Source organism: Prosopis cineraria, unplaced genomic scaffold, assembly GCF_029017545.1.
Source record: "Prosopis cineraria cultivar Desert tree isolate PC_DT_omini unplaced genomic scaffold, ASM2901754v1 PC5, whole genome shotgun sequence".
Lineage (NCBI taxonomy): Eukaryota > Viridiplantae > Streptophyta > Magnoliopsida > Fabales > Fabaceae > Prosopis > Prosopis cineraria.
The window spans coordinates 38,217,627-38,236,593 of NW_026555336.1; the positions used below are offsets into that span (position 1 = coordinate 38,217,627).

General features: G+C 35.8%; 1 protein-coding gene across 1 annotated transcript; it reads left to right on the forward strand.

Moving 5' to 3' along the window:
• Positions 1-4,321: 4,321 nt before the first annotated feature.
• LOC129310887 (AP-4 complex subunit epsilon-like) lies at positions 4,322-17,509 on the forward strand. Its single transcript, XM_054952787.1, has 11 exons — positions 4,322-4,333; positions 5,265-6,065; positions 6,277-6,492; positions 6,587-6,697; positions 6,963-7,160; positions 7,243-7,374; positions 7,475-7,531; positions 7,630-7,746; positions 8,734-8,811; positions 15,185-15,328; positions 16,007-17,509. Exons 1-11 carry the CDS (start codon positions 4,322-4,324, stop codon positions 17,072-17,074), a joined length of 2,934 nt encoding a protein of 977 aa, XP_054808762.1. The 3' UTR covers positions 17,075-17,509.
• The last annotated feature ends 1,458 nt before the right edge of the window (positions 17,510-18,967 follow it).

The following is an 18,967-nucleotide window of genomic DNA, read 5'->3' on the forward strand; positions in this document are numbered from 1 at the left end:
CTAGATTGGCCAATTCTACCAATTTAATTGGGAACCAACCAAATTGTTAGTCAGGGAGAGGAGAATTGATAGTTTAGATGATCTAGAAGATTCCCTTTTATTTATTTATTTATTTTATTATTATTATTATTATTATTATTATTATTATTATTATTATTATTATTATGCTTCTCCCCATTTCACAATATGAAGGTTTTTTTTTTTTTTTTTACTTTTTCGGCTCAGAGTCACGCAAAGCAAACAAATCAAACCCTAGACCTAAGCCTCTTGTGGCGGAAGCTCTCTCCACCTCTAGTCTCCTCTTCTTCAATAGTCTTCCACTTCCACCCTCCCTCATCACACTTGTTCCTCTTCTATGGCCTCGTGCTTTGTTAATCATGCTCTGTTACTCCAGTTCATCACAAGTCGCGAGCAGGTCCGTCTCTGTCTTCCTCACTGTTGCAAGTCACAACTCTATATATCTTTCCTCATCCCTTGTCAAGTGCGTCTCCTCCTCTTCTTTTGATTAACAGGTCAGAGCTCCAAACCACGACCTTCAATCCTTCATATTCAACTTGAATATTGATACTTCACGCTTGTAGTTCACAAATGCATTGGGTGCTAACCATGGAATGCTTTGCTGACTCTTGTGCGTGTATGACAGTATGAGATTATCATATTTATGATTTCCTTCGTTATTATATTAGACTATTGGTGTTAGTGTGTACTTGGATATGTTGTTATACTTGGATTATGTGTTTGAATTTTAATAAATTGTGTTTTTATAACTTTGAAATTTGAAGTATGTGGAGGATTATTACTTTATTAGTAATAACTTTCCTTGAGTTTATTAATAATTTTTTTTAGTACTATTGCCTTTTTTTACAAAAAAGAACTATATTTTTTTAGTACATAATATTTAAAATATATTAAACTAATTACAAATGGCTGACCCTACTCTAACCTTGATTTGATCTTTGAACCGTGAACCAATATTTTGATCGGTTCAATGACTAATTTAATTTTAATAACATTAATTGAATCCACTGCTATGAGGACCAGATTGGACCGGCTGGTTTAATCAGTTGAATAGGAAATCGATCATAAACTTAGTCCAATTATAGGAGAAAATTAATCAATTTAAGAACTAGTCAAGAATCAGCAAAATTGGTCTTGAACCAGTCAAAACCAATGGAACCAATAGAAAAACTAGTTGAACCAGTCCTGTTAAATTTTTAAAATTTTAATTCATATTTATAAACTATAATTTATGTATATTTATACCTAATAAGTATTGATAAATGAAAAACAATGAATAAATATGCAAGAAATATGTGTAAAATATGTATATGTGTTTATATTTAAAATTTATAAATCATAAATTATAAAACAAGTGTACATATTTTGGATTAAAATGATAAAATATTGATGGATATTACATTTTTTGTTTTTATTATTTTGTTTGAAATTTAAAAATTCATTTTTATTATTGTATTTTTATTTTTATTTTTATTATATATTATTTAAAATATATTATTTATTCATGACCTGTTGAACAATAGTTTAAATTATGATTTGATCATTGAATTGTAAACCAGTACCTACGTTGGTCAGTTTAATGATTAGTTCGATTTTCTTAACATTAATTGAATTTTGACTTACATGAGACATCACAGCATAGTTAGATTATGAGTTTTTGTGATCAACAAACACTTAAATCTAAACTAGAGTCTTAATTTTAAAGTTAAAATTAAACTTGATAACTAGGATAAATTAAATTGCAAGATACATAAGGAGATTAGAATTCCTAGGGTGTTCCTTGATTATTTATCTTACTTTGGAGTCATTTTTATTGCCTTTATTTTAATTTAATTTTTAGTTTCATAAAACCTTCACTCTTTGATTGATTTGCTTAATTAAGGCGATAACAAATTTTGTTTGTGCCCAACATCTTTTATTTTAGTTTTTTGTGAGATGACCTTGATTCATTGTATTACGTTAGATCTATACACTTGTAATGTGTTTAAATTGCCGCACATCAATCTTCACATTTCTAGTGTGAAGATCCAAGGGAGTAGGAGAGCTTGAAGAACGTGTGTCGAGGGTGACGAGATTCGAAAATACATCTCAGAATCTTTAAAATTCCACTCATTTCCTACATCAATAATCATATTCAAAGGATCAAAATTGGGAGTCAGAGCATTTGTGGTGGCATCAAAATTTTGACTTCTCATCCTCTCATCATTTTCTCGAAATTTGTGTGCATCTGGATATGAATTAAAATGAATAGCTCGTCAACTAATGATTTTTTATAGCTTTGTTCTTGAAACAAAAAAAAGAACACGCACACACACATAGAGAGAGGAAGGAATTCTTACGTGTTGGCAGCATGAAATTCTGACAAACTCTCTCTCCACCCAAACACCTTTTATAAGTGACAGAAATTGCAAAATTCCCATCCAAACTTGTGTATGTTTCTTGGAACTTCAGGAAAGAGCTCGTGAATAAAAGCTTTGAAGGAAAAGGAGCAAGCTAGAGGAGGGAGAGAAACGAAGAGACAAGGAGGAAAGAGGGAGAGGGGGAGAGAGATTAGATTAACCGCATTTGTTTAAAATTAACAGTAGAGATTAGATTGTCCAAGTTTTATTATTGAGGGTTAAAGGATACCAAATATAATTTTAGAGTTCATATTATTCTTGTGTCTATAATTTAGGCTGTAATTTGCTACTCAATCCAAAAAAAAAAAATACATACATTTAATATGTTAGAAGTTTTGGGGCAAAGAGGAGCATCGGGCCTCCTTGTACATGCTTCCTTCCAAAGTTGTCCAATAGACTAAAAGGCCCAATAGGATTTCTTGGGAGCAATATTGTTCTTTTGCGTAACAACAAACTCCAAAGTTAAATTTTACCCCCCAAAAAAAAAAAAAAAATCTCCAAAGTTAAAAAATATTTTTAATCTCAATGCGTAATAAACACAGATCATGTTGATGAATACTATACACAGCTTGTGCTGTGTGGTCGCTGTAGTGGCACCTATGAGCACGACAAACACGACCGCATAGCAAAATTATGAGGTATTTATAGATTATATACTAACATTATTGTTGTCTATGAGCCATGCAAGAAGACTCCCATATAATGGATAACTTGTCCAGGGAGTCAATTACACACATTAATAAAGAAACATTGTAGTCATATTTAACTCATTTTTATTGATTTATCATCATTGAAACGTGTATCCCCTTTGTTGTCCGCCGCCAAGACTTGTATTACCATTAAGCTAAACAATTAATCCCCTCCTAATCTATGAACCTATAATTATAATTTGACAAATCAATAATAAAAACTACATTTTTAACCGAGAATAATGATAATTAGTGAATTTCCCCCCAAAGATAACTAGAGTTCGTTTTTACCCCTCCAATAGTGATCTAAAACAAGCATACATTTGGTAAGGAGAATTACATTTAAAAACCCGTTAAAATATTTATTCACAAAAAATGACTCATACAAAATGAATTGTTATTAAAATTAAAATATGTACTTATTTTTTCTTAAATAATACTTATCATTCGTCCTTATCTACAAATAAGTTTTTTTATTATGTTTTTGAATGTAATTTTTTTCATTTATTACTCTCTTCGTTTAAAAATGCAAGACATTTTTAAACTTTTGAGATGTAATCATTGTCTTTTTTTAAAAGTGTTCTCATTGATAGTGACTTTATATTTATTATAGGGTGTTTAATAGGGATAAATATAAAAAGATAGAGTTAGTTTGAAAATAGGTAATTACTTTTTTAGAGTTGAGATTCAGTTAAAAATATTTTATATTTTTAAATGGAGGGAGCATTATATTTATCTTTTTAAGATGTCACGGATTCTTAATACTAATGGCATCAACGGTGAAAAAATGGAGAAACCACCGAACTAATGAAGAATTCTTCAGCAAATAATAATAATAATAAATACCACAGGTGAAAATAAATGGCAAAGGTAAAGTTCACGTACCGTGAGGCAGTGAGGATCACTTTTAATTTATTAATTCATACTCCTTCTATTAAAAATATAAAATAATTTTAATAGAATCACACTTTTAATAAAGCAACTATTTATATTCAAATTAAGTATATCTCATTATATTTATTTTAATTTAATAAAATATTTTACTTTAAAATAAATATAAAATAATTTATTTAATATAAATATTTAAAAAAATAATAATTATATTTTAAAAAATAAGTATATTATTATACAATTTTAAAAAAATATTTTATATTTTTTAATAAAGAGGATGTACATTTTTTATTTTAAGATAAAGCAAGTAATCCTCCATCGAACATGACGAGGAAAGTATGACAGCGTTCAAGTGGTGGTCCAATTTTATTTTATTTTTATAGCCCTAATTATTCAAACGAAAAACACGTGCATCTCTTGTGTGATCCCCGTTATATTACTTTTTAAAAAAAATAATATATAAGAGCATCTTATCCTCTTGGATTCGAAGGGTGATATTAACGTGTTACGTGGCGTATTGTTTTTATATGATAACACGACAAAACTAGTATCTATACGCATATGTTGGAGTAGAAATTTTAGTATGTTAAAAATAATTGTTACATATTTTTAAAGATTAGAAAAAGGTCATCGCATTAATAATTTTGTTACCAAAAATAATTCAGTTAAGTTTTCGCAACTCTTCACTTCAATTAATTTCTCTGAAAATCACCGGTTTTAAATTTAAATTCATGAAATTAAATGAAAACTGAATTTACAATCCCATCAATTTTACAGTGTTGGAAAAAACAAAATTCTTAAGCTTCATAATGTTAAAAAATTAAAAGCCAAAATTTCGATCAAAATTATTCTTTATACTCAGCAATGCTAAATGACTTATGTTTTCAGTTTTCAATGTGTTTTATAATTTATTATAAATAATTTTTTTTATTTTTTTATAGTAATACGATGACAATGTTCTGGCCTTCTGGGTAGCATGTGCTTCTGCCAACTGAGAGGGCGTCACACGGTGCTACTCCTTATAGGATGCCCAGAGCTCTCTCCAGTCTCCACCTCTCATCTCAGTTCACGGAAAACCCCTTCTTAACTTCTACTCCTCCCTCTCTCTTTCCACTTACTTGCCTTCTCTCTCTGTCTCTTCAGCTGCATCACATAGATATCTTCGCTTGCACTCTCAGACTTCACTTTCTTTGGTCTCACGCAGCAGAAATAATGCTATAGATTCTGAATTGAAACCGTTCGCCTATTAATAAATTGTGTAACATAGCTAGAAGTAAAGCTGGATCAGTTGAGGACAATTGGTAGGGAGCTCGCCAGGGGCTCCCAGGGCGGGTTCGGGCAGTCCAAGGAGTTCCTTGATTTGATCAAGTCCATTGGTGAAGCTCGATCCAAGGCCGAGGAAGACAGAATAGTCCTTCATGAGATCGAAACCCTCAAGCATCGTATAATTGAGCCTGACATTCCCAAGCGCAAGATGAAAGAATATATCATTCGCCTTGTTTATGTGGAGATGCTGGGTCATGATGCCTCCTTCGGCTACATCCACGCTGTTAAGATGACCCATGACGATAATCTACTTCTTAAACGAACTGGGTATTTGGCTGTGACTCTTTTCTTGAATGAAGACCACGATTTGATCATCCTCATAGTCAATACAATCCAGAAGGACCTCAAGTCTGACAATTATTTGGTCATCTGTGCTGCCCTCAATGCTGTTTGTAAATTGATCAATGAAGAAACTATCCCAGCTGTGCTGCCGCAGGTGATCGAGCTGTTGGGTCATTCCAAAGAGGCCGTCAGGAAGAAGGCTATCATGGCCCTTCATCGTTTCCACCAGAAATCGGCTCCTTCCGTCTCCCATTTGGTCTCTAACTTTCGCAAGAGACTGGGTGATAACGATCCAGGGGTAATGGGTGCTGCGTTGTGCCCTCTTGTTGATCTTATAACGACCGACGTTCATTCTTACAAGGACCTTGTCATCAGTTTTGTCAACATTCTTAAACAAGTAGCTGAACGCAGATTGCCAAAGAGCTATGATTATCATCATATCCCCGCTCCATTCATTCAGGTTCATTCTATCTACTCATCACAAATATCCATATAAATTCCATCCAAGTCTTAAAATGCCGCAGCTTGCTTTCTCCAATTCACAAAAAAGCAACATAATGGAGCTTGTTATTGTTCTGCTTCGTTGCCTTCTGCTTATCTTCGTGTCTTTCTTTATTCCGCGGCTAAAATGTCATTTACTTCTAACTAGAATTCCTCTTTGGAATATGCAGATTAGGTTACTGAGAATCCTGGCACTGTTGGGAAGTGGTGACAAACAAGCTAGTGAAAACATGTATACTATTATTGGTGATATAATCAGCAAGAGCGATTCATCAAATAATTTGGGGAATGCTATTCTTTATGAGTGCATCTGCTGCGTCTCTTCAATATATCCCAATCCCAAGCTATTAGCTGTTGCTGCAGATGTTATTGCAAAATTTTTGAAGGTTTGTTCTGGTGAATCCTGTTTGGAGATTTTACCATGCATCTTGCAGCATTTGGATGTCACATATCACATATATATTATTATCATGTGGCCAGAGCGACAGTCATAATCTCAAATACTTGGGCATTGATGCTCTTGGTCGGCTAATAAAATCAAGTCCGCGTATTGCTGAACAACACCAACTGGCTGTCATTGACTGCTTAGAGGTGAGCATGTTCTTATTTGCTCTTCTGCAGTTAAGTTGAACAATTTTAAGTACTCACTTTGGTACTGTAATCATTTTGTTATTGTCCTCTAGATTATCATTTTTGTTTCTGCTTCTGTCACGTTGAATCTGCCAAGAATAAAATGTTGGATGTGGCTGAGTTTGTATGATGCTTCTACATCTTTCAATTTGGGCAGTTGCCTCTGGATAATTTCCTATGGTCATGGTACTCTGCAATTCTAATTAAATCTCAATTTTTGGTACAGGACCCTGATGATACTCTGAAGCGAAAAACATTTGAACTGTTATACAAAATGACAAAGTCCTCCAATGTGGAAGTTATTGTTGAACGCATGATTGATTACATGATTAGTATTAGTGATTCTCATTATAAGACCTACATAGCATCACGGTGTGTGGAGCTTGCTGAGCAATTTGCTCCAACTAATCATTGGTTTATACAGGTGATGAGGATTAGTGCATATAGGTTTCTCATTCTGCAATTTTCCATTTTCACACATCTTCATTGATAACTAATGATTGCAGGCCATGAATAAAGTTTTTGAGCATGCTGGAGATCTTGTGAATGTCAAGGTGGCACACAATTTAATGCGGTTGATTGCAGAAGGTTTTGGGGAGGATGCTACTGGTACAGATAGTCAATTGAGATCATCAGCTGTATGTTATTTGGATTCTTGCACGGGTTTCTTCAAATATTTACTACCAAGATGCATGTGCACGCATGAGTTATTTATGGGAGCTTCTTTCTGAGGTGCAGGTTGAGTCATATTTGCGCATCATTGGAGAGCCAAAGCTTCCATCAATGTTTCTTCAAGTACTTACTAGCTTACTTAGGTTTTGTGGTTCTGTACTTGTTATACTTTACAAGAAATTAGACTTATTCCTTGTAATGATCTTAAATGCTGATTTCAGGTCATTTGTTGGGTTCTGGGTGAGTATGGCACAGCTGATGGAAAGTATTCTGCTTCCTATATCGCTGGAAAGTTATGTGACATGGCAGAGGCATATTCTAATGATGAAACTGTTAAGGTACTTGTACAAAGCTAATTTCTTATGAACAGCAGAAGGAGGGAAAATGAGACTTTAATTGTCCTTGGATGGTTTGTAATAAATGTTTTTATTTAATATCATCAAGATAGAAGTAGCATGATATCAATTTAACTGAGGCATGAATAACTTATGGTCTATGCATAATCTAACTATTTGTTTCTATTTGATCCAAAAGGTGCCCTATAAATTTTGATCGTCAATGAGTGGTTTGTCCCATTATCTAAATGTTTCTATGTCATCAGGGAAAGACTAGATATTAACTTCATATTTAGCATAACAGGCTTTATTTCATAAAGATAATCTAACTCTTAGAGTCTCTATTAAATCTCAAAGCTGCATGGTAGTAATATCACAAAATTTTAAGGGATTGTTAGTTTTTTATCTCCTTTTTTTGCCCTTCCTGGCATGTGTCTTCACTTGATTCTTTCTTTCTCATCAATTCTAGCGGTTCACATTCTCAGGGATCATTTACTTCAGTTTGCATTTGACATTATGCAAATATTTTCTTCTCATTGTCTGTATTAATATACAGTATGTGGTGAACTGGTGACACGAGGAAAAAATTCTTGTTTGGAATTTTGTTCAGCCAAGAAAAATACATGCCTCGACAAGCACCATGTTCTAAAACTTCTCTGATGAATTTAATTGTGTGAGCAACAATAAGTTTTTCAGCTTGTTGTTTTACTAGTAAAGTGTGTGCAAGTGTTATAGTGATTTTCCTATATATCTGATGACTTGATTCTTGTTAAGGGGGTCATGGGATGTATTGGCATGTTCTAGAGGTTTCTACATTGGAAACCAAAGTAGTCTTTGCCTTGCTGTTCCATCATTCTATATCATGAAAGAGGTTTACATTTATTGTTTCATGGGCTTGCTCCCTGTGTTGCTCTTCTATGCGTCATTTTCATTGGATAGAAATTTTGGGCTTGCACAATTTTGTAGAGGAACTAACTTGTTCTTTTGAAGGCATATGCAATTTCAGCGTTGATCAAATTTTATGCATTTGAAATAGCAGCAGGAAAGAAATTGGATTTGCTCCCTGAGGTATATGCTGTATGAGATCCTGTATCTTTGGTCTTCCCTGGGTTTTTGCCTTTTGGTTATTAAATTAATGATTATAGGAGAATAATATAATTTCTTTCTATCATTCATAATGTTTGACGGGGATAATGCTTGTTGGGATATTTTAATCAGTGGGGATTATTTGAGATTACCAGTTAGGATTATAGTTATCAAGTATATGTTGGGTTTGTTTGAGTACTGCTTTGTGCTTGATTTATTAAACCTGAATATAATTGAGAGTACTATGGAGTTTTGATCCTTTCCTGCACCTCTTTGAACTCCCTGAAATCTCGCTTCCTTTCCCTTCCTTGCTGTGACGTCCTGCATCATGTGTAAAACAATATGCCAATTTTTGACATATAGAAAGTAATATCACCCCAATAACATTGCCATTTTGAACTCCTTTCTAGGCATTGCTAGCTGCATAAATGTTGTTGCTAACTTCCTATTTACATTATCTTTTTTATCAGATTTTTATTGTTGAAAAGTTTATAAAGTAGAATTAAACTGAGAAATATGATTAGATCTTTTAGTCTCATGTTTTCATTAGTTTCTTGGAAATCTTTCTTTCTCAGGATATATCTTCTTTTTTTTTTTTTTGGGAACAAAACAGACCAATTTTATTAATACAACAACAACAACAACAACAAGTCTTTATCCCACTAGGTGGGGTCGGCTACATGGATTGCAAGACGCCATTGTGCTCTATCATTTATAAAGCTTTTAGAAATATTATTAATTAAGAGATCACGTTCAACAACTTCCAAGAGTGTTCTCTTAGGCCTTCCTTTACCTCTCTTAATCGGACTCAAAGTTATATGTTCCACTCTTCTCACTGGTGCCTCCCTTGGTCTTCTTTGTACATGCCCAAACCATCTCAACCGATTTTCTACCATTTTTTCCTCAATAGGTGCTACCCTCACTTTTTCACGTATGTGCTCATTTCGAATTTTATCTTTACGTGTATGTCCGCACATCCATCGTAACATTCTCATCTCTGCTACTCCAACTTTATGCTCTTGTTGTCCCGTTAGAGCCCAGCATTCACTACTATATAACATTGCCGGTCTGATAGCAGTACGATAAAACTTTCCTTTAAGTTTATTAGGCACCTTACGGTCACAAATAACTCCTTTAGCTTTTCTCCAATTAAACCACCCAGCTTGAATTCTATGTGAAATATCTCCACTGATTTCGCCATCATTTTGAATAATGGCTCCCAAATATCTAAACTTTTCCACTTGAGGTATAATTTGATCTCCCAATTTCACTTCCAAATTATTTTCGAATAGTCCTTTATCAAATTTACAATATAAATATTCTGTCTTACTTCTACTCAGACGAAAACCTTTCGACTCCAATGTCCTCCTCCATAACTCAAGTTTGCAATTAACCTCTTCTCTTGTCTCTGCTATAAGAACTATATCATCCGCGAAGAGCATACATTTCGGGATTTCCTCTTGAATATGTTCCGTCAAAACATTTAAAATCAAGTTGAACAAATAAGGACTCAGAGATGATCCCTGATGTAGTCCAATTTTATAGGAAAATCCTTTGTTTGACCACTAGGCGTTCTTATACTAGTTTTTACCCCCTCATACATATCTTGTATGGCTTTAATATAAGCAATCCGTACTCCCTTTTTTTCCAACGCTTTCCAAAGCACTTCTCTTGGTATACGGTCATAAGCTTTTTCCAAATCAATAAAAACCATGTGTAGATCTTTATCTTTACAATGATACTTTTCCATTAATCCCCTTAGTAGATAAATCGCCTCTGTAGTTGATCTACCTGGCATAAAACCAAATTGATTCTCAGAAATACTTGTCTCCAATCTCAACCTGTGCTCAATTACTTTCTCCCACAATTTCATTGTGTGGCTCATGAGTTTAATCCCTCTATAGTTAGTACAATTCTGAATATCTCCTTTATTCTGAATATCTAAACCAATTTTATTAATATCATAAAAAAAACATTACACAGAGTAATGCCCTGTAAAGAAAAACCAAAGCCCCTAATGGTACAACCTATAAAAGAGATAAAGCAATCAAGCCTAGGTTACAACCTATCAAAAACAATAAAGCGACCAACTGCAAAATTGAAACCAGATAGGATGGTGGCTGACAAAGCCATCCTTGTGATACCATACCCCTCATAACCAAAGTTGCCGTATGATCGGCAGCATTTTTGCCCTGGCGAGACATCAAGGACAGCGACCAACTCTCATCAGCTCTCCTTTGTTCAAAACACTTCTGCAGAAGATCAAAGCAGTCCCATTCACAGCCAACAGCATCAAAATCCCTTACTCTTTTGTATAACTCCAAGCAATCAGTCTGGATAATAACATGCTCCTCACTGAAGATATCCCTCGCCTGCACAGCTTCAACAAGTGCCAAATACTCAGTCATAAAAGCAGATCCAGCCTGCACCTTTCTACCAATTCCAGCCAAAAACCATCCACTACTATCTCTTCCTACCAAACCAATAGCACCATTTCAATATTAATTTTAACCACTCCCTCCTTAGGCCGCTTCCAAACCAAAGCCCTCCCACAGACTGCAACAGGTTCCTACACGACCCTTCTCTTAATCAAACCGGACCAATATTCAACAACCAACCCCAAAGCTCTACTCAAGCAAACATCAGGCCTTGTGACAGCATTTTCAAACACAAAAGCACACCTTCCTTTCCAAATGCCCCAAGACATAGCAGCAAAAAAAGCCACTTCAATCTTATCACCTCTAAACTTGCTAAACAGTTGATCCTCCATCCACTTCCCAAAACTCCTCATACCAACCATATTGAACTTCAAATTCAGAGGAGAACCAAACCAACAACTCTTAACCCAGGGACAAAAAAATAGAACACAACAGATTCAACATTAGAATGACATATATAACAAAGAGGATTATCAGTACATTTCCTCTTACATAGGGCCTCCTTAGTAGCTATGGAACCGCTAACAGCCCTCCACAAAAAAGGCAACACCTTTGGAGGCAATTTAATCTTCCAAATATTATTCCACAACCTCTTTGATGCCACATAAGGCTCACCAAGATCCTTCCTACCCCCCACCTTAACCACCTCTTTTGCCTTATGACCCCTCTTTACTCTATACATACCATCCTTATTTCTTAGGCAAACAAAACTATTAGCCGAATTCACTACTGGAATTCCCACACTTCTGATCATTTCCACATCCTCATCAGTAAACCAACTATGAAATCTGCCAAAATCCCAACTCCCCTCAGTAACAATATTCTGAACCTTCAACTGCTTCATTTTCTCAGTCAAAGTTCTAGTTGCTTGACTTAAACGGTCACAGAAGGTATCCATTTATCAACAAACAGAGACACCTTCTCTGTTAACCCAATCCTCCAGCAAATATCCTTTTCAATCAAGTCCCTTCCCTCCAAAATACTTGACCGACCCCAAAGTTACTACGCTTTTTAGCTTGCAAACAGTCTGATGGAACCCTCTATTCTAATAAGCTTTAAACAAGCATAAACCAGAAACTACACCACAAATGGGGACTGAAAATTACTATTACCGAATAGCAAAGTTGGATTACAGCGAAATAAGGAACTGAAAATTACAGCGTACTGAAACAGAAACAGCACAAAATACAGTCCACCAAACAACAATCACATAATATAAGTCACTCACTTACAAACATACACTAAGCAGAAGATAAAATGATGAAGAAAGATGACTTCCTCCACCCCCAACCTGGCATTCGAGAGGCCAGAGCTCTCCTCACCACTCTCAATATTCAAAAATCCTCCACACTCTCAACAGATTTAAAAAGCCAAAAAGTAGATTGCCCCTGCCAAAACACTAGCTTTACTCCCCTACTCTGATGTGTCAGCTGGTCTTTACCCATAGGATTTTCTCCTAAATCCATAGTTCCATATTTTCTGCCCTTTGCCATTCTTTTTATATCTCCTTTTTGTGAGTTTTCATAGTGACAGGAGATGCGGTCTTATCACGGTCACATTTAGGAAAGTACACACCTTTCAGAATTGCACACCATGGATCATCAGAATTCTGAAGCAATCTCCTTGCTGTTTTTGCAAGCAAGGCTTTGTTGAAAGCCTCAAAGTCCCTAAACCCCATACCACCTTCATACTTGGCCAAACACAATGACTTCCATGCTTTCCAATGAATCCTTCCCTCATTACTTCTCTGCCCCCACCAAAAATTAGACATCGTACCATCCAACTCAGCACAAACTTTCTTAGGGAATTTAAAGATAGACATCGGAAATACTGGAATGGCATTTGCCACAGCTTTAACCATAATTTCCCTACCTGCAAAAGTTAAGGTTTGCTTCTTCCAACCTTGTAACTTACCACTCATCTTACTCTTCACAAAAGCCAAAGCTTCTACCTTCGATCTGCCCCACACCATAGGCAATCCATGATACTTCCCAGGATTATCTATTGCATCAATTCCTATATCCTGAAAACAACAATTTTAACCTCAGGACCAGCATTTCCAGAGGAAAAAATACATGATTTAATTCAGATTCACTGACTGTCCCAAGGCATTGCAGTAATCATCAAGAATCTGCTTCAAAACTTTACAATTCCTCCTCCTTGCATCCACAAAAAACAATGCATCATCAGCAAAAAAACAATGAGACAAAATGGGACCCTTCTGCACCATCTTTATACCCCTCAACCTCCCTTCATCCACCCCTTGCTGAACCATAGCAGATAATACATTCATAACAAGAATAAACAGGTAGGGAGACAGCAGATCTCCCTAACTAATACCCCTCCCCATCCTTAATCTTGCTATCTTCCTCCTTGAGACCAACAAGGTCAAAGAAACCGAACTAACACACTCCATCACCCACATAATCGATTTCTCACAAAACCCCAACCTCCTCAATACTTCTTCAATAAGACACCACTCCAACCTATCATAGGCCTTGTTCGTGTCCACTTTCACTGCCATTTCCACCTTCCCTCCCTCCTTTTTATTTCTCAAATAATGAAATGCCTCTTGCACAATGATTATGTTATCTTGAATAAATCTATGAGCAACAAAAGCTCTCTGATTACCAGAGATAATTCTACACAGAAAACCCTTGACATTATCCAATAGGTCAAAATTGTCCCACAGTTTCAGCCTTATCCACTTTCGGAATTAACACCATATTTGTCTCATTAACAGCTTTCAGACTAGCATTATTCATAAAGAAATCAGTCACCATACTTACCACCTCAACACTAGCCTCTGCCCATGTTGAATGATAAAACATACCAGAAAACCTATCTAGGCCCAGGGCTTCGGTCCCTCCAAGTTGAAACACAGCCTCTTTTATCTCATCAACAGAAACAATCTTTTCCAGAAGCATGTTGTCAGCATCATCCACCTGCTTCTTCACAAACTTCAAAGCCTTCTCCATATTTGACACACCACTAAATGCAAAAAGTTCATTATAAAAATTAGAGAATGCATCATTAATCCGATCCATATCCTCAATCCAAACTCCATCATCCCCTTCGAGCTTCACCACCTTATTTCTAGCTCTCCTCTGAATGGTACAAGAGTGAAAAAATATGGTGTTTTTGTCACCAGTAAACAGCCAATTTACATGACAACACTGCCACCAAAACTTCCCCTTCCTATCCCAAGCTTTCTCAATTTGTATCACAAGAGATTCTCCCATAGCTCTCTTATTCTCATCCCAAATGCCTCTATGACGCTCGTCAAGTTTCTGTGTTGGCAACTCCACTTGTTTCTTAGCATTCAGGAAAACCTCCCTAGCTCATTCCACCAAAAGCATTTCCCTGCAACTTAGTAGTATTCAATTCGTCCTGCTGATTCCAAGCATTATGCACCATCATTTCAAATGCAGGCTTATTCATGCTCTTCTCAGTTAGCAGCTTGCCAACCAAAACCATCACCCCAAACTATCTTCATTAATCACATCATCAGAACCAGCATTCTCCTCCATTATTAGCTCACAGGTAGAGCTATGCCGATTACCACAACCTCCAATCCTCTGATCACCAATCACAAACACACACACACTCACAAATCTCAAGCTCTCACACACCTATTGTGGAGAGGGTCTCAGAGCTCTCACAGACGAAGAGAATTAATTCAGGCTATATATCTTTATGAATATCAATTTCCTAGATTTTCCTCCGTTGGTGATGAATTGAAGCTAGTGAGACCATTAACCTAATGCTCACAAAGCATGAATTGCTTGGCTAGTTTAAAATGTTATTGTCCACATATATAAGTTGTTAATGAACCATAATATTTATGATAGGAAAACTATGTGCTGAAATTTGATTGATACAATAATAATAAGTTGCTCTTTTGTGTCTTCTTGCAGTGCCAATCTTTTGTTGAAGAATTACTAGTGTCCCATTCTACAGATCTACAGCAACGTGCCTATGAATTGCAAGCTTTTGTTCTTTTGGAAGCACATGCTATTGAAACAATAATGCCACGAGATTCAAGCTGTGAAGACATTAAGGTTTTAAGCCTAGAGTCTTGTATCAGTCTAATATATAATTTTTTTTATCCATATCTATTGATTTTACTTTGAACACTTTCTGGGTTTGGAGCAAGAAAAAGGTGTGGTAAGGGAAAGCATATCAGTTGTGTTTCGTGATAAGTAAGCTTTCATATTCCTCCAAGACTTAAGGGGCAGTATCAAAACAAATATTCATATAAACCTGTATGGGAGAATTCCCTTAATACTTGGTCAATAGACACTAGTTACCATAGGCGATGCCTTATTCGTCTAAAGTACAATTATCAAGGATAAGGGCAAGACTGGCCCTGTTTGGTGTCAATTGGCTCATAGGCAAATCACAATGCCTGTTTAGTTGAGATGGTAACCTGAAATAAGAGTTCCTTTGTTATCTTGATCTCTGGGATGAAAGACTGGATGAAACCTGATTTGGCTAAATAGACTGCCATCAAATCATTTATTATGTTATTTTATAGGTACATTGTGCATTGTGCTTGTTGTCTTTGTTATTTTTAGCTCCTGTTTTTGTTAAAACTTAAAACTTTAATATAGGCATACTTATATCCTCCTTTTAACTAAAAAGACTAATTCTAGCATGCTTGATGACAATATATATTACCATGTTAACGCTCCTGTTTTTCTGATCAAAGTTATTGACATGCTGAATCTTCAACACAGGTTGACAAGAACCTTTCATTTCTCAATATATATGTCCAGCAGTCTCTAGAAAAGGGGGCTCAGCCCTATATTCCTGAGGATGTGCGCTCTGGAATGGGGAACATGGGCAACTTCAAATGCCAAGAACAGAATGTATCTTCACAGCATGCTCTGAGATTTGAGGCATATGAACTTACAAAACCTGCAATGCCATCAACAGTTACTCCAGTTTCCCTTGCAGCTTCAACTAACCTTGTTTCAGTTCCTGAGGTATTGTATTCTAGGGAGACCCACCAGATTCCATCAGGGGCATCAGCGTCAGAGGTAGGACAATCGGAACTTAAGCTACGTCTTGATGGTGTTCAGAGGAAGTGGGGTAGGCCAACTTCATCTTCAATACCATCCATGTCTGATTCTAGTTCCCAGGTAGCTTTGAATGGGGTGAAACAGGTGGATGGTGCAAGTGCTGGAAACTCAAAAACACATGATAATTATGATTCGAGGAAGACACAGGTTGAAATATCTCTAGAAAAACAGAAGCTTGCTGCCTCATTATTTGGTGGTTCAACAAAACCTGAGAAAAGACCATCAGCCAGCCAAAAGGTTCCAAAGGCGCGTAATGCTGCAGAAAGATCTCAGGAATCAAAAGCTGCAGCCGATCAGGCTCCTCCTACTCCTGATTTGCTTGACCTGGGTGAACCAACTGTCACTACTGCTCCTCCCTATGTGGACCCATTCAAGCAATTGGAAGGACTTACTGACCTGAGCCTAAGCTCAACTAGTTGCAGTGCAGATGCTGCTTCAAAACCCCCTGATATTATGTCAATCTATGAGGAGACAACTACAAGTGGACAGAGTGACAGTGGTGGCTATTCTTTTCCTGTGAGTGGTGCTGATGTAAATCTCCTATCTGAGTGGTCAAATGTTGAGGTCAGAGCTACTCCTGGAGAAACAGTTGTGGCATCCTCATTACAACATGGAAAGGGCTCAAACCCTACAGATTCTTTGGAGAAGGATGCATTAGTGAGGCAGATGGGCGTTACTCCATCAAGTCAGAACCCCAACTTGTTCCGAGACTTGATCGGCTAACCTTGTTAGAAAGGCAGTTTTAATTCATAGCTTGGGGACTGGGGATAGATTGCTTTGCGACTTGCTAGTTGTGGAGTTTTTCCAGAAACAATTGTCTGCTATGAACAATTGAATACCAAAAAAAAAAAAGTGCTCGGACATGACTGATCACAGAGACCTGAAAATGGGGCCATTCAACTTCAACTTGCACGAATGAAATGTGATGGCATAATCCGCTCAGTTGTAGACCAGCCAATGGACGTGAGGTTTCCCTCGTTGCAGCCAGGTTTTTTCCCACTCTGGACTCCGAAGGAAAACCTCACAGCAATCATTGTTGTTAATACAGAAGTGTAATTTCCATTTATTTCCGTTTTCAAAGCTTTGTGCATTTTTCTATCCATGTCCAGACAAGTTTTCCAATGCTGCGGCGGTCAATATCAGTTTGATGTTTGTAAATTGTATTCTGATAACTTTACCGAGATAATGAGGGTGAGTTCCTATGTTTCTTCAAGTCAAATCCTGATTGGCTGCGCTGTATTTCTTCTCTTGCATGCGGGAATTGAATTAATCTGAGAATGGCATATGAAGGCGCTACTTAGTAAAAATGTTAAAGCTCCATGCATTTGGAAGCAGAAAGTCAGTGTATCCAATCGAGCTTGTGTGCTTGTCTTGGTTCTGATTTCAATACAGTATAGATCATATATTTGGCTTCTAACTTCTTCATTAGTGTTCGAGGACTGTGTGACAGAATACAAATTGATAACTTGTTGGTTCATGTGTTTGTCGAGTTAGGCAATTTGCCATTGGGTTGATGACCTTCGATTGAATTTTGTTGCTGTAAATAAAGAAGAGTATTGTAGGAGGGAACCATGTCGAGAATTGATTCGGGGTATTCGGACGTTTGATCGTGGGCAAGGAAACTGGCATCCCTTTGAGTGTTGCCCGCATCACGGCCCTCCATACCTTACCCGTCCCGGGTGATATTACGCTATTACGCCTTTTTAATTTAATTAGACAATTTCCTGTGGGATAAATATCATTGATGTCGACACATTTAAAATGGTTAAATTTTTAAGAGTTTCACTGTTCAATCATTTTTTTTTTGTTGAATACTTTCTTTGTATATATCCTATCTTCATTTCTAGATCCTATAATGAAAAACTGATTTAAAAAAATACCTATTCTTAGAGTGTTTAGAGAATATTGACAAAAAAAATATACTTTAAAATTTTCAATAACCCCTCATTTTTTATTACGTAAAAAAATTAGACACTAGTTTATGAATTATGACATAAATGTTATATAAATATGAATATAAGAACGAATCCAAAGGGATATTTTTTTTTAATTGTATTCTATTCTTTTATATTTTTTGGTTTCTATTCTTCTTCTTCTTCTTCTTCTTTTTTGATGTGCAAAACAAAAGGCTACAAAAAAGATACCTCTACGATAAGTAGTCGTCCCATTATCTTGTCAGCACGAAATATATGGTGAAATATCCATAACTTGAAGGGCCAAGATCACGAGATCAAGATTGATGATTTAAATCAAACTTAATTTTTTTTTTCTTTTTACAGATAATGTTTATGGATGATAATTGATGAGAATTGATTGATATTAAGCATAACAAATTAGAAAAATACATAGAAAATAAAAAAAGAAATTAAATCTCATTTATCAAGAACATTGAAAAGGCATGGGAAAATATAGTGCATACAAAAAGGTAATTAGATGGAGTTAATGCTAACAATAAAGGAACTTTAAAAATAGGACTACTCTTAAATCAATGCTCCATGAAAATAGACTAAAAATACATGAAAATAAAAAAATAAATTAAATCTCATTAATCAAGAAAATTAAAAAGGCATGAAAAAGTACAGCAAATGGAGAAGGATAGCTGGATGGAGCTAATGT

Bases quoted from the DNA above. Each gene is read 5' to 3' on its own strand.
- LOC129310887 (XM_054952787.1), top strand. The intron at 7,747-8,733 runs GTACTTGTACAA...GTTCTTTTGAAG, and splicing joins CTAATGATGAAACTGTTAAG to GCATATGCAATTTCAGCGTT. The intron at 8,812-15,184 runs GTATATGCTGTA...GTCTTCTTGCAG, and splicing joins AATTGGATTTGCTCCCTGAG to TGCCAATCTTTTGTTGAAGA.